The 15,439-nt window shown below is 39.7% G+C and overlaps 1 protein-coding gene across 6 annotated transcripts in view; it reads right to left on the bottom strand.

Moving 5' to 3' along the window:
• Positions 1-15,439, bottom strand: part of Lpar1 (lysophosphatidic acid receptor 1) — a 126,901-nt gene that overhangs the window by 58,969 nt on the left and 52,493 nt on the right. For all 6 annotated transcript variants that reach the window (XM_013023313.1, XM_013023316.1, XM_013023315.1 and 3 more), the window contains exon 2: positions 10,867-11,026. In XM_013023313.1, coding sequence (XP_012878767.1) covers positions 10,867-10,911 — 45 coding nt within the window. In that variant the 5' untranslated portion in view covers positions 10,912-11,026. The remainder of the gene's footprint in view (positions 1-10,866; positions 11,027-15,439) is intronic.

The following is a 15,439-nucleotide window of genomic DNA, read 5'->3' as shown; positions in this document are numbered from 1 at the left end:
TTCTATTTGCACTGCAGGGACCAAGGAGGAGGTCTTTTTCAGCTTAGATTCCAATTTGGGAAATAAAATAAAAGAGCCTTTTTTTTGGTGGGGGCATCATGGGGCTTGAACTCAGCCTGGGTGCTGTCCTTCAGCTCTACAGCTCAAGGCTAGCGCTCTACCACTTGAGCCACAACACTACTTCAGCTTTTTTTTCTGTTTATGTGGTGCTGAGGAATCCCAGCCCCCTAAAAGATTCTTAAGAAGTCATAAAGTCAGGTGTGGTGGTGCTTTTCTGTCATCTCAGCCCTCTGAAGGCTTGAAGCAATAATATTTTAAGTTCAAGGAACATATACCCTGTCTTCAAAAAGAAAAGTAAACAAGAAATCCTGACCCCAAGTATATCACAAATGATTGTAATCTGATGAAGTTGGACTACTATCAATTCTGAGAAGAAACAAACATAAACCATAGGTGGGAATTCCTGATATTCTCACTGCTTGCACATGACAGTTACACAGGAGTCTCTCAGGTGAGCCCCAGTGAACATGAACCGGTCATCCCAAAGAATAAAATCCCAGGAAGGACAGCATGTGCTCAAAGCAGCAGAACAGTTGGCCTCAGGGGTAGACCTGAAAGTGTCAGATGAACTAACAAACCCAAACTGGACTATTTGAATTCACCCTGCCCTTCCATTGGTTCTGTAGTCACACTCTCCATTTCTAATTGTTGTTTTTTCTGGGGTAGGGAGATGTCACATAGGGAGTCCTCCGATATTATCTGGGCTAGCCTTGAATTCATTTCATGTTCACAATCTTCCTGATTCCATATCCCAAGGGCTTAGAAATCACATCAAATTTACAAATCAAATGGGGCACCAGTGGCTCATGAGTATAATCTTAGCTACTGAGGAAGGTGAGATCTAAGGATTGCAGTTCAAAGCCAGCCAGGCAGAAAAGTCTGTGAGATTCTTATCTCCAATGAACTACAAAAAAAGCCAGAAGTGAAGCTGTGGCTCAAGTAATAGAGCACTAGCCTTGAACAAAAAGGAGCTCAGGGAAAACATCCAGGTCCTGAGTTCAAGTCCCTGGACCAGCACACACACAAAAAGTTTACAAATCATAACTGCTCAAAAACTTAAAACTTCAGTGTACAACTTTATGAGTGAATAGAAAAGTTAATGGTTATACCGAAAAAAAGCTTTTCAATACACATAAAGATCTGCTTTATAATAATGTGCAAAATTTTCTTGCAAATCAAAAAGAGATAAGCCAAAGGGTCCAATAGAAAAATGGGCAAACATGAAAACAGGAAATTCACAGAAGAGAAACCCTTAGTGGCCCATAATCACATGGAAAGAAAATCACTCTGACAAAGGGTCAGAGGAACAAGGAGTCAGAGATAGGCAACAATCAGCAAGTTTGAGTTGGTAAGGAGAATCACACCACACCTGGTGAAAATAAAACTCAGCACAACTTTGAAATAGGGTTTGGCAAAAACAACCAAAAGTCATACAGCAATTTTTCCATTTCCACTTTTTTATAAACCAAACTAGTAGATGCAGCATAAACATTCATCAACTGGAAAATAAATAAATTACACCATGAGTTTCTGGGGGTTTTTTAATACTAAAATGCAGTCAAACAAAGCTGGGTGCTGGTGGCTCACACCTGTAATCTTAACTACTTAGGAAGCTGAGATCTATGGATCACAATTCTAAGCCAGACTGGGGCAGACAAATCCATGAGACTCTTATCTTCAGTTAGTCAGTAAAAATATCCAGAAGTGGAGCTGTGACTCAAGTGGTAGAATACCAACCTACAGTTAAAAAAAAAAAAAAGCTAAGAAAGAGCACAAGGCCCTGAGTTTGAGTCTCAGCACAGGCACAGAAAAACAATGGAAAATTCAGATTAAATGTTCATTCCTGATGCATTGTTTGAAAGAGCAAAGTACTATGGTGTGGCTGAAGACTATAATTCTCTTGTCTTATGGGAGTCCCCATGATTTACCCTGTTTCTTCAGCCTCTTTCTCCATTGCCATAGGGCTGAATTCCAATGTGGAAATACAGTGGAATCCTTGTGCTTCAAGCTATTCTTCAAAGGCACAATGGAATGGGCTGGCCAGCAGCTGAGTCGCTCCATCTGGACAAGTCTCCCAGAAGGAGGTTCTGTGTTATCACTATATACCCCAACATGTCCACCAGAGGTAAGCTCTGAACCTGTGCCACTGAATCATGGGCTCCAATACTCGACAGGTCCTCCCCTCCAGTGTTTGTGCCAGGCTACTTGGTAACCTCACCAACCATAATCAAGGATATGTTCAGCACACAAGGCCTTGGAAGTTGGGGTTCAAACTTGAATCTAGAGGACCAACTCTTCCTTCCTGGCTTGAACGAAGGCTCCAGAATCTCCACATGCTAGCTGGTGGCTGTTCATCTAAGTACAAATGATTGGAAATCTCTTGCTGTCCATCCTGACCTTGGAATTATGCCATCAACCATTCCCTGCTTTTCTTCCTGTAGGCCCCCACTTCTTGCTCCTGAAAGCTTCCAGCATCTCTGAAAACTGCTTCATTGTCAGCCTAGTCTAGAAAGTAATCTACTCCATGATCATTTCTGATGGACACTGAGGAGCTAGCATTAACATGCTTTCATCTTTCTCACCCTGAGTTCCTCTAGAACAATCAGTTGTAACCAGAAGAAATTTAATTTAATGAACGTGTTGAAGTGACACTATGCATTACCAAATGGTAGCCCCATCACACAAGTCCGGCTAATTGTTTTTTGTGTGTTTGGGTGTGTGTTTTGTTACTCAGGCTTGAATTTAGTGCTCAGGCACTCTTCCTCAGTTTTCTTACTCAAGGCTGGTGCTCTTCCACTTGAGTCACACTTCTACTCTGCTTTTTTAGTAGTTAATTGGAGAGAAGAGCCTCAAAGAGTTTCCTGCCTGGTCTGGCTTGGAACTACAATCCTTAGATCTCAGCCTCATTAGTGGCTAGGATTACAGATGTGAGCCATCAGCACCTGGGCCAGGTTGATTTTTTTCTTAATTTTTTATTATTATTATGTTTAAGTAGTTGTACAAAGGGGTTGCCATTTAACAAAATAGCTTATGAATACAATATATCTTGATCAATGTCACCCCTTTTAATATGCACATCTATTCTTCTACTCACCCTTTTCCTCAGCCTTCTTAATTCTGTCGGATGTTCACTGGATTCTTGACTGTACTCTCCCTCTCTTAACAACAGTCTTATGAGAACAATGTACAGATCTCAAAAACAAAAACAAAAAACAACTATCCCCTAGACTTTATGATTATAGAAGAAACTACAGGTCATTTTCCCACCTTAAGTTTGTTTATGGAAAATCTATCACAGAGTTCAAAGACAAGAAATCAGAGATCTCATAGAAGAATAGACAAACCTATACCATTGTGGTACAAAGAGAAAGCCATACACCCATTGAGAGATAAAAGAGGAGCTCCTGGCCAGGCACTGGTGGCTCTCACCTATAATCCTAGCTATTCAGGAGGCTGAGATCTGAGGAAAGTCTGTGAGACTCTTATCTCCAATAAACCATCAGAAAACCAGAAGTGATGCTGTGGCAGAGCGCTCACCTTGAGCTGAAGAGCTCAGGGACAGCGTCCAGGCTCAGTTAACTTTCAGTTAAACTGAAAGTGGTGCTATGGCTCAAGTGGTAGAGTGTTGGTCTTGAGCACAAAGAGGCTCAGGGACAATGCCCAGGCCCTGAGTTCAAGCTCCAAGTCTGACAAAGAAAAAAAAGATATATTAAAAAGAAAAATAAACAAATATGGAAGGTATTATCTGTGGTTTACCCTAAGTGCCCCTGAACAATTTATCTTATGAAAAGCAAATACAAAATGTGCTCTCAGATTCCAAAATAAGATATCCTCTCAAAATTTATCAGTACTTATAAACACAAAAGGAGCATAAATGAATTTAAATGGCAATCGGAGAACAAATGTCTAATAGAAACAGGTTTTAAGAGACGGAATAAGTAAAAAAATCTCAGTGTTTATCTCCACATGCATTTATTCCTGGCAGCACGCTGGAGCTTTCTGTAGAATGTTTATCTAACTTGGCTTTCATCTGATGAGTCTTCTAGCATAACACATATGCACAGCATATACACAGACCATATGCAACAGAAACCATTTTCTCCCTGTAAGAAAACTCCCTGAATAATTATGGGTAAAATGAAAAGAACTAACGTAGGCCTGGGCTTGATTTAAGGGTCATACTACAGTAGAAAGCAATTGGCAGACCCTTTTTTTTTCCATTTACACTGGAGTACTATGCATATTATTTTAAGTCTATAGCTAAATATTAAGCTAAAATATTAAGCAGAGAAACCTCTGTTGAAAGACTGCCTAACTATTGTGAATAGTATTTTAGATTTGAACCAAAATGCACTCAGACTGTGTACTCTCAACTGCATGTCAGGCAAGACCTGACGTAGTGAAGACTCTATCTTGTGTGACACTGGGAACTTCATACTGTTATGAATAATATTTCATGCTGCAATTAAATACTCACACTTCAATCTAAGAGAAAGTACTATCAAGAAGATATCCATGATTTCCTACTTCAGAGACTGACCATCTGTTAAGTCCCTGAAAATCTACATAAATTCACACCTTTAATGAAAGCATCACTTACAAGGATCAAAATACCTTTCAGTCCTTGGCTTAAAAACCAAAATGGTCATTTAGCAAATGGGAGGCAGAAAGAAATAGCTGGTAAAGCAAAATGGAAAGCTTCCTTCCCTCACTGGACTCATAGGGATGGAAGCTAAATACCTTGTAAGTTCTCAAAATCTATTCTGGTCTCTAGTATCAATCTTGGGTTTGAGAGAAGCCAAATAACATACTCAGTTTTTAAACTAATGACTCCATTAAAAATAAAAACTTCAATTCAAATTCTATCCACAGTAACCTGATCAAACCTTCAAAACGGATTGCTTAATAAGAGTCCTAGAAACAGAAAAAGAACTATTTTAAGAATATCAGGATTTTTTATTATTATTTCCTATGCCATCCTCACCCTACCTTCTCAATATCCACACATAAACTTAAACCAATGATGAGCAGGTTCCTTTCCAATCTGCCAGTGCATCCTTGTGAGCTTTTGGATAAGGAAGCTCATTATCAGCATTGGAAAAGCAAGACTATCAATCAACTACAAACAGAAATATCCTGTGCCTGCTAGTCTCATCTTGGGATCATCTAGCTTTGTGAAAACTGGGTATGCACTCTCTCTCTCTCTCTTTCTTTCTCTCTCTCTCTTTCTCTTTGAGAAAACAAAAACCATCTTACAGTCCCAGCAGGAGTAAAACAGAGAATCAAAACTTGTTCCACTTCAAAGTACAAGGCCTATCTTTCACAAACTAAACAGCCATCCCAGTTGGAGTGACAATGAAAGCTTTCTCCCTATTATTGTTTGAAACAATCACAGGCTATTTGCTCATATTAATTAGTTTAGAGCTAGTATTAGGCAGCCTTAACTAGAAAAATGTTCTTTGTTATTGAATGAATAGACAAACAAACAAAACCAAAAGCCTTCAAAAAAATCCATTGTTTGTGCCTTGTAAAAGGATTTTCAGGCCTTTCACACTGGATGGAGTTTATCTTTACTCAGGCCCCTGAATTCACTTTAAAAGAATGCAGGTGGATGTGCCAGACAATACCAGACTAAGCTGATGTAGTGAATTGCTCATTAGTCTTTGACTAAGATGATGTTACATTTAAATAACTTTAACCTTCTCCAAACCTAGAGAATACAACCAGTAGGAGAGAAGATATCAATGCATAGCTATGGAAGCAAGAACAAGTAAGCTGTGAACTAAAATTTGACTGTACAAATTATATTGGAACAGCTAATCAGGAGGCCCATTCCCAACTGGAGGAGCCTGTAACCATGTGATCAAAATGGTCTTCATCCCTCCTGAAAAAACAATCACCTCACCTTGTGACCCCAATACCCCAATTTATGGCTGATTCCTGGCAAGCAGCCTTAGTTTCCCATTTGAAAGTAACTTCCATATAAATAATCAGAACAGTGAGACTCAGTTATCATGATTGACAATAAGAGACTGCTCAAGAGAATGGTCAAAAGTCAGGGCATGAACCTAGACCTAAGACTCAAAAGCCTAGACAATCATTAAACTGCACAACTTCTGAAGGTTAATTTTAAATTCCCTGACATGGCTTACAATGCCCTACAAAATCTCCCACTGACACTTTGAGTTTGCCAATTCTGGTAGTGTAAATACTCCACAGTGGCTATAGCATGAAGTCAATCAAATCATGAAATTCTTGAAAATTCAACTATCAGCTCTTGTGAGCTAGTAGAAATGGCACTAGGGACATCAGTGGTGACAGCCTCACATCATAGTACTGAGAATATCTTGAACTAAATTCTAACCTCTGTTCTCTCTCTCATCTTAGAGCATTTGACACTTATGCGTCTTACTTCTTCCATGCCAAAAATAACTCCTACTCATCCATTGGCTGCAGGTCTGCTGATCTTCTTTCAAGAAGCTTCTCTGACTCTCAAATGTCTGATGGATGCTCTATTTGACAGGCAGAATATCCATTCATATGTGTCATAATATTTGTGATAAAGTATTATAATTTTGTTGTTTCTCTATCTGGATATCTCTCACTATATTTCTGAGCAATAGCAGGACAAAGGCCTATTTATCTCATTTATTCTTGTAATCCCAGACCTGCTACAGCACTTGCTGAACAATAATAAGGCTTGCAAATACACATGGGCAATGTCTGTCAGACATGATTCTAAGTTTTATACCTATTTTGTCTTGCCATCATTAAAACAACCCTATGTGACTGGATTCATTATTGCTCTGTTCATTTGGAAGGTATGACTATCTTGCCCTCAGGCTCAGCTAATAAATGCTGGAGCCAAGCTTTTAGCTCCACCACTCTGACTAGAAGACTCCAGTGTTCCAGTGTTTCTTGACCCTTTTTGCTTTTCATTAATGAGGCTTAAGGAGAACATTTGCAATTAAGTTTAAGTTCATGAAAGAAGTAAAAGACAAATGAAGCTGTGTGCCGGTGGCTCACACTTGTAATCCTAGCTACTCAGGAGGCTGAGATCTGAGGATCATGTTTCAAAGCCAGCTTGGATAGGAAAGTTCATGAGACTCTTATCTCCAATAAACCGCTAGAAAACTGGAAGTGGCGCTGTGACTCAAGCTGTAGAGCGCTTGCTTTGAGCTGAAGAGTGCAGGGACAGTGCCCAGGCCCAGAGTTCAAGCCCCATGGCCAACCAAAATAAATAAATAAATAAAGACAGATGAATGAGCTTTTGTTGGGTAGGATTAAGCTTTGGAGAGACTGCTCATCTTCCCAAGTCCAAGTCCAATTCTAAGAATCATCATCCTGATAATGTATGTACTAGAATTTCCACTGTGCATTTCCATTGATGTACCTAAAATCATACAACTTTGTTTTAATCATTTTAACGATATCTTCTTATAATAATTATTTTGTATCTTGTTTTCTTTCCCCTTCATAAAATCTCATAAGGCAATCCAGGTACCTTCATAAAATATCTTAAGGTAAGCCTGACACTAGTGACTCACACCTATAATCCTAACTACTCAGAAGGTTGGATTTGAGGATCACAGTTTGAAGGCAGCCCAGACAGGAATGTCTTTGAGATTCTCATCTCCAATTAACTACTGAAAAGATAGAAGTAGAACTATGGCTCATGTGCTAGAGTGCCAGCTTTGAGTGGAAAACAAAAATAAGGCCCTGAATTGAAGCTTCAGTTCTAGGGGGGGAAATGGGGGTATTTTAGGGCAATATAGTTCTATGTTGATATGCTCAAATTTTTTTTACTGATATGTTATTGAATATAAACCATATACTTCTGAATTTATTAAGTCTTCCACTACAGGATACTAGGAAACTTCTTACTGTTTGGTCTGTAACCACTACCTCAATGTATATCTTTATATATTTATTCCACCCTGGTCTCAGATGAGCACATGTTTTTTTAACATAGACACCGAGAAGGAAACAGAACATGTGCAAAGATGAACAATTTTAATAGATACAGTCATTTTACCATAAAAAGTTTACACAGATACTCAGGATCACAGATACTCAGGAGTTAGAGATGAGGAAGGCTGCCGGTCAAGGCCAGCTAAGGTGGATATAATCCAGCCTTGGTAAAGGCTGTAGGTAAGGGGATCCAGCATCCAGCCCCAAAAGCTGAAATCCTATCTAGTAACTAACTAAAGCAAACAGGTTAAAGGGATGGTGACTGCTTAGCAAGAACAAGTTTTCACTCAGGAGTGAAAACAGAAGTATAAATAAACAAACAAACAAACAAATAAGAAAGTGAAAAGGCTGGGGGGGGGGAGGCCAGAGGGGGGAGGGAGAAAGGATAAAGAAAATTTATAAGAGTACACATTGCCAATTGCTTATATTGACTCCTCTCTGCCTCGGGCATTGTTAAATGTTTTAATTAAGTGACTTATTCTCACGTGTTTATATTGTTTGCCTGCTAACAGTCGCTTGTGTCAGAGGGGTAATGAGCAGGTAGGTTGATGCTGTTGGAAATTCTGACAAAGGACAGGGACAGTGGGATGAGGACATGTCTTGTCCAGAACCCAGCACCAAGGCCTCGCTTACTCTACAAAAGGCTCACATAGTGGCCACTAGGAACAGCTGCATTGGACTCTGACATGGTGACCTCGGATGACATGCACTAAGTCTCTTCAGTTATTCTCCAAGTTTCTCAGGTACCAAAAAACCCCACTGAGGTTACTAGTAACCAAACAGCCAAAGTAAATGAAGTATTGAATAGGCAATGATCCTTCTGGCAAAAAGAGAAATACACATGATAGAGGAAACACTAAATATTCTGGAAATAATACTAAAAGCATTGAAGAGCAGCATGCATTTTATCCATGTGATAAAATCTTCAGGTTGTTTTATTGATTTTTGGTTGTGATTCTGGGACCTGAGCTCTCACTCAGCTTTTTCCCATCATAGCTAGCACCCCACCAGTTAAACAAGGTCCCTGGTCCAACATTTTGCAAGTTAACTGGAGGTCAAAGTCTCAAAGACTTCAAACAGAAATCCTCCAGATCTCAGTCTCCAAAATAGCTAAGATTATAGATAGGCATGCACCACCAAAGCCAGATCCTCAGGCTTTTTAATTTTTTGAGGGGGTGGGAGGAGAAGCACCCATAGGAAATAAAGTAAAAATGTCTTCTCCTCTGTTCTCCCTCATTTTATTTATTCCTTCTTAAATGAAAAAAAGAAAAGCAAGGTGAGTACCATGTCTCAAGCATATAGTCCTAACTACATAGATAGCAGAGACTGAGGGATTATGGTTCAAGGCCAGCTCAGGTAATAAAAGTTGGCTAGACTCCATCTCAAAAAACGGTTGGGTACAGGGGTATATGCCTATCATTCAAAGCTACCAAGAAAACACAATTGGGAAACAGGAAAACTGAGTGTGATAGTACATACCTTGTTGTCCCGGCAACAAGGGAGGTTTGCTGTCCAGGGCTGGCCCTATCTCAAAAATAACAACCCCATAAAAAGGATTAGAATTGTGGCTCAAGTGGAAGAGAGCATGCCTAGCTAGTGAAAGACCTCAAGTTCAAGCCTCAGTATTGAGGCTTGTGAGTACCTAACTTAGGGCCTGGACTCTGTCTCTCAGTTTTTTCACTCAAGGCTGGTACTCTACCACTTAAGCCACAGTTCCATATCCAGATTTTTGGCAGTTAATTGGAGGTAAGTGTCTCATGAACTTTCCTTTCTAGGCTGGCTTTGACCTTGATTTCAAGAACTCAGCTTCCTGATTTGCTAGGATTACAGGCATGAGCTGCCCTCACACATCTGGCTGACAAAATTTTAGCATCTCGCAAAATTATACTGAATAAAAAACATGGAGTAACATTCCATACCAAAAAAAAGGAAATTCCAATCAACATGGCTCTTTATTATAGTTATACAGTTGTTCTTTAATCTTTGTCTAAATGATTGTCAAAACTGAAAGATCCTACTCTTGAAGAGTAAAGATCAAGGAAGATGAAATGGAGTAAACTACACTTACACTCGAGTTCCTTCTCCATGCTTTTCATGTGTTCTGTCATTTAATCCACAAAAAACATATGAAGACCAAATGAGGGAAAGGAAATTGACAATGAGAGAGGGACTCAGGCTCTTTGTTCAACAGTCCAAGGTACAGGGCTGTCAACTGAAGCCTAATGACTCCAAAGTCTGTTCCTATTGTACCACACAGCCTGCTGAGCCCCACAGAGTCTGGTGAATACTTCAGAAAGCAGGTTGTACAACAATGTGAACAGAGACATCCCAGACAGCAAAAGTACTTCCTAGAAACTGTTCAAAGGTTTCTAGAATCAATTTTGTCTTCCAATTTCCTAGAAGAGGAAATACTAGTTACCAGAAGATGCTGAGGCAGCAGTGGGATACTTACCAGATTCAAGTTACCCTGAGATATTTCATTAAACAACAACAACAACAACAACAACTGAGAAAGTTGAAAAGCAGCAAAATTTGCCACTGACTTGTCTTGATTTGGAATTCAGCATCCAAAATAAGAGTCAGGCATCCTAAGTGCTGAAAACCAAGGCCCTCTCCGAACAGAGGTCAGTTCACTAAAACCATTGTTCATTGTTCCAGCTGCTTCCTGAACTAAATGGTACCTGGCTCACAAAAGCACCATTTTCTAAGTACCCACAAAATTATAATAAGAGAACTATACATAATCCCTAGAGTAAAACACACCTTGTAAAAATCAATTTAAATATTTGACCAAGCTGTGATTAGCCCAAATGGATGCTGGTCTGAATCACTTACCTGGGGCTGTGAAATTACAGGAGTGGAAGTAGAGATGGCAGCCATGATGGTGCTGTAGTTGGGGGCGATGATGAGGCCCCAGCTCCACAGTTGCCAGACACAGGAGGCAGGGCTCACGGTTACCAATCAGATTACAGTCATGCTAGGAGAAATAGGGTGCCTGTAAAAGGAAAGAAAACCCCACAGTTGGTATAAGAGGACTAGCACATGAGAGTGATGCACTGTTAATCATACCAAGTACCAAATACTAGCTTCATAAAAACAGGAACCTGGTAAGGAAGATCTAACATCTGAAAATCAAGACTTACTTCTCACTTGTCCAAATGATGTAAAGAGGATGTATTTCCATAGGATAAATTCAACTCTGAGGGCCAGCTTAGAAGTTCTGGGGCGATAGCGTCAAGTTGGGGGGGAGGGGGGATGAAGAGATAGGGAGAAGAAACCATCCTGTTAAAAGAAATGTAAAGAGAAAGAAAGGGAAGGGAACGGGAAAGGGGGAAGGGAAAGGTAAAAGGGGAGGTAAAAAGAGAGAGCGAGCATCTGGCACTGGTGGCTCATGCAGATAATGCTAGCTACTCAGGAGGCTGAGATCTGAGGATCACAATTCAAACACAGCCCAGTCAGGAAAGCCCATGCGACTCCAGAAAACCAAAAGTGGAGTTATGGTTCAAAGTGGCAGGCTAGCACCATGAGCAGAAAAGCTTAGGGACAACTCCCAAGCCCTGAGTTCAAGCCCATGACCAACAAAAAAAGAAGAAGTAAGAAAGAAAGAAATTCATATTTTGAGCTAACAGTTTGCATCTAAAGGGTAAGGGGAACAAGGGGAACAGAGGACTAATATGATTAGAGATGACCCAGTTCAACACTACCCCTACGTGGATGAGAAAACTGAGAAGGGTCTAGAATCACACATTTCAGTCAATGGAAGAACCAGGATTAGTGCAACCACAATTCCCACTCCAGTAAGAAATATAAGATGCATATTCATATTTCTTCAAGAAAAAGAAGGGTAAAACACCCCAACATCATAGGGGGAAATTACTGAGTAAGGCAGCTATTCAGATAGGTGTCGGGTAGGGGGCTTCATAAATGAAAATTTCACGAGTGAGGAAGAATGCACTTCTAACATCATTTTGATAGCCTCAAAGAGCGGATGATAAATAAACACAAAGTATAACTATTTTCTTATTAATATATCATTTAAGAAAACTCAAAAAGCAACTGGACACAGTGGCTCATACCGGTAATCCCAGCCATCTGGAAGCAGAGATTCGGAGGACTGTGGTTCAAAGGCTGGGCCATAAAGGTATCTAGAAATCTCATCTCAATTAATGTTGTGGTGGCATGCACCTCTGATCCTTGCTAGGTGGAAGGTAAAGCTGGGAGGCTATGGGTCTGAGTACAGTCCCCTGAAAAAAATGTAAGGTCTTACATGAAAAATAACCAAAAACACCAAAAGGGCTAGGGGAATGGCTCAGACAGTAGAGTGCTTGCTTAGCAATGTGTGAACTAGGTATGGGAAGAAATCTCAGCACTCGGGAGGCTAAGGCCAAAGACTTCTGAGTATGAAGCTAGGATTTCATAGCAAGGCTTCTGTCCCAAAAGTAAATTAAGTAAAATTATTTTTTGTAAAGAAAATTTAGCTGGGTACTAGTGGCTCATGCCTCTAATTCTAGCTACTCAGGAGTCTGAGAACTGAGGATCATAGTTTGAAGTCAGCCTAAGCAGGAAAGTCGGTAAGATTCTTATCTCCAATTAACCATCAAAAAGCCAGAAATGGAGTTATGGCTCAAGTGGTAGAGCATTAGCCTTGAGCAAACAAACTAAGGGATAGCATCCAGGCCCTGAGTTCAAGCACCAGGACCAACAAAGAAGAAAAAGAAAAAAGAAAACTTCAGAAAGCTGCCATATTCCCGCCAGAAGAGCCTGATCCTAGTTCTATAGTTTGGTCCAGAAGAAGAAAAAATTTTGCATTAAGAAATTAAGAAAACACTTTGATTTTGAAAATATTTTCATTTTTAGATAGTTTTCAGCCCATGAAAGAATCTGCTTATGTTGAATCAAAAGTTATTCATTAAATTGAGCATGATGGTACACATCTATAGTCCCAGCACTGGGGAGGCAGAAACAGGAGGATTGCCAGTTTGAGGTCAGCCTGGAACAAAGCAAAATCCTGTCTCTAAAGAAAACAAAAATTATTTTATTTCATTTTATGGCTGGTCCTGGGGCTTGAACTCTGGGCTTAGGTACTGTCCCTGAGCTGCTTCTGCTCAAGTGTTCTACCACTTGAGCCAACAGTACCACTTCTGGCTTTTTCTGAGTAGTTTATTGGAGATAAGACTCCCATAGACTTTCCTTCCTGGGCTGCATTCAAACTGCAATCCTTAGATCTTACCTCCTCAGTAGCCAGGCAACTGATTATAGGCATGAGCCACCAGTGTCTAGCTAAGAAAAATAAAATTTTAACGATATCTATTGAACATCTGTAGAAAACTCAGGGCATAGTGAATAAGAGTTAAAAATATGTTCTAGCTTCCCAAACATACAAGCTAAGGCCTAATACTTTTCAACTCTTGGAGAGTATTTCCCATACAGTAAAAAGTAATGAATCAGAGTTCATAAAGATCCAGGCCTTCTGTAGTAGGAATAGTAAAGTTGGACAGTTAATCTCAGTCCTTTGATCTCAAATCTTATGGTGCTTCTCTATGCTAATACCACCAGGCAGGCAAACCACAAGCTCAGAAGAGCAGATTTTACAATAAATGACTTAAGATAGGCAGCAATTTCTACAAACTTTAAATTGTCATTTTTATTTTTTATACAATCTTCATACTATATTCCATCACTATAGGTTTTACTCATTTTAAATAGCGGAACTTTTCAATTCTCTTCTGCTAGAGTGATTATTTTTATTAACCAAATAAATAGTGAAGTTCTCCAGCTATTTATCCTAGCACAACAATTAACACTAAATTCCACATCTGCCCTGAGACAATACCAATGTTCTCTTCAGTTCTACTTCTAGAAGGGCAAAGAGTCCCGTTGTTTATACACTGTGAATTGAAATGAATGGTCCAGGGAAAAGGCCATGTGTACAGGGATACCTCTCTTTCCATGACAAAGGTTCACCCTAAGTAAGTTACAGGACCCCAGGAGGCACTGCTTTATGCTGAGTATATTCCTGGCATCATTTTGTGACTGCCATGCTCTTATTTCTCCTTTCTCTTTCTTATATATGAATTATAAATTCTATTAATTATATAAATTACATTGCTCTATGTAGGATCGACAGATAAATGTATAAATAGCCTGATAACAAAAAGAATTAAAAGCAGGCCAATGAGATTTCACTCCTAAAGACTCATAGTATATAGGGGCCTGGGCACTATCCCTGAAATTCTTTTGCTCAAGGTTAGCATGCTACCTCTTGAGCCACAGCTCCACTTCCAGCTTTTTGGTGGTTAATTAAAGATAAGAGTCTCACAGACTTCCTTACAAGGGCTGCCTTTGAACTGTGGTCCTCACATCTTGGTTTTCTGAGTAGCTAAGATTACAGGTGTAAGCTATCAATACCCTGCTATGAAAACAATTTCTGATATAAAAATACATAGTGTAAAATTATATTCAGACTATCACTAAAATATTGAAGAAAATTGAGCAAATGAAAATGTGCTAGTAAGGCTCAAGAACAATTAAAATTATAAGTTGAGGGAAGAAAATACAATTTCCAAATAAGAAATCACATAGGCTCAGTCCTCTATGCTAGGTAACCAGAGAAATGGCCAACTGATTACAAGAATGGGAACTATCCTGTTAGGCACAGCGGTACATACCTGGCAAACACTCAGGAGGCAGAGGGAGGAGGATCATGAGTTTGAAGCCAGCTACTTACATAGCAAGGCCTAGTCACAAAAATAACAATTCACAGCAAACAAACAGAAATTATCCTTACTCAGTCCTAGAAACTACACAATGCTTTCAACTATTGCTTAAACCTCCACAAATATGTACTTGGATAAATCAACTCAGGAAGCTGACAAAGGACTAAGGCTCAATACCCTCCTCGTGAGAAACTGCAATTGCACATGCAGAAAAGAAGCGAACAAAAGCCCTACAGACCTTAGTTCAGCAGGATGAAGGCTGTAGGGAACTAAGTCTGGGAGAGAGCTTGGTGTATTTAAAATACACTAAGTCCTTAAAAAGGACTCCTGGCTCCAGAGGCCAACCCAGCAAGTAATCTCTGGCTGAGTAGTTACTGCTGACTTACATATTACTATGAAGAATGCACCAGAGATCTGTGAGAAAAGAATTCTAGTAGCCAGCCTCTGAGGAGAGCAGCCATGCCAAGTGACAATGACCTTGCTAATTACTAAGTGCCACACCAAATATCTGAAAGCAAGTGTTTGGTTTGAGGCAAACTTCTATTTGATTACTCCTAGAGTTGATGCTGGCTCCTTCCCCAGGCCTCACAGGAAGATAAATTTCTAATTGGTAAATTAATCTACTTCAAACCTAACCCTTTTCCTTATTCTGGACTTCAGTCAAGCAATGACTCATTTAAGTCTCTTAATAG

The sequence above is a fragment of the Dipodomys ordii genome, unplaced genomic scaffold (assembly GCF_000151885.1).
Source record: "Dipodomys ordii isolate 6190 unplaced genomic scaffold, Dord_2.0 Scaffold67, whole genome shotgun sequence".
Taxonomy (NCBI): domain Eukaryota; kingdom Metazoa; phylum Chordata; class Mammalia; order Rodentia; family Heteromyidae; genus Dipodomys; species Dipodomys ordii.
The sequence above is the reverse complement of the archived record's forward strand: the minus strand, read 5'-3'. Positions and strand labels throughout refer to the sequence as shown.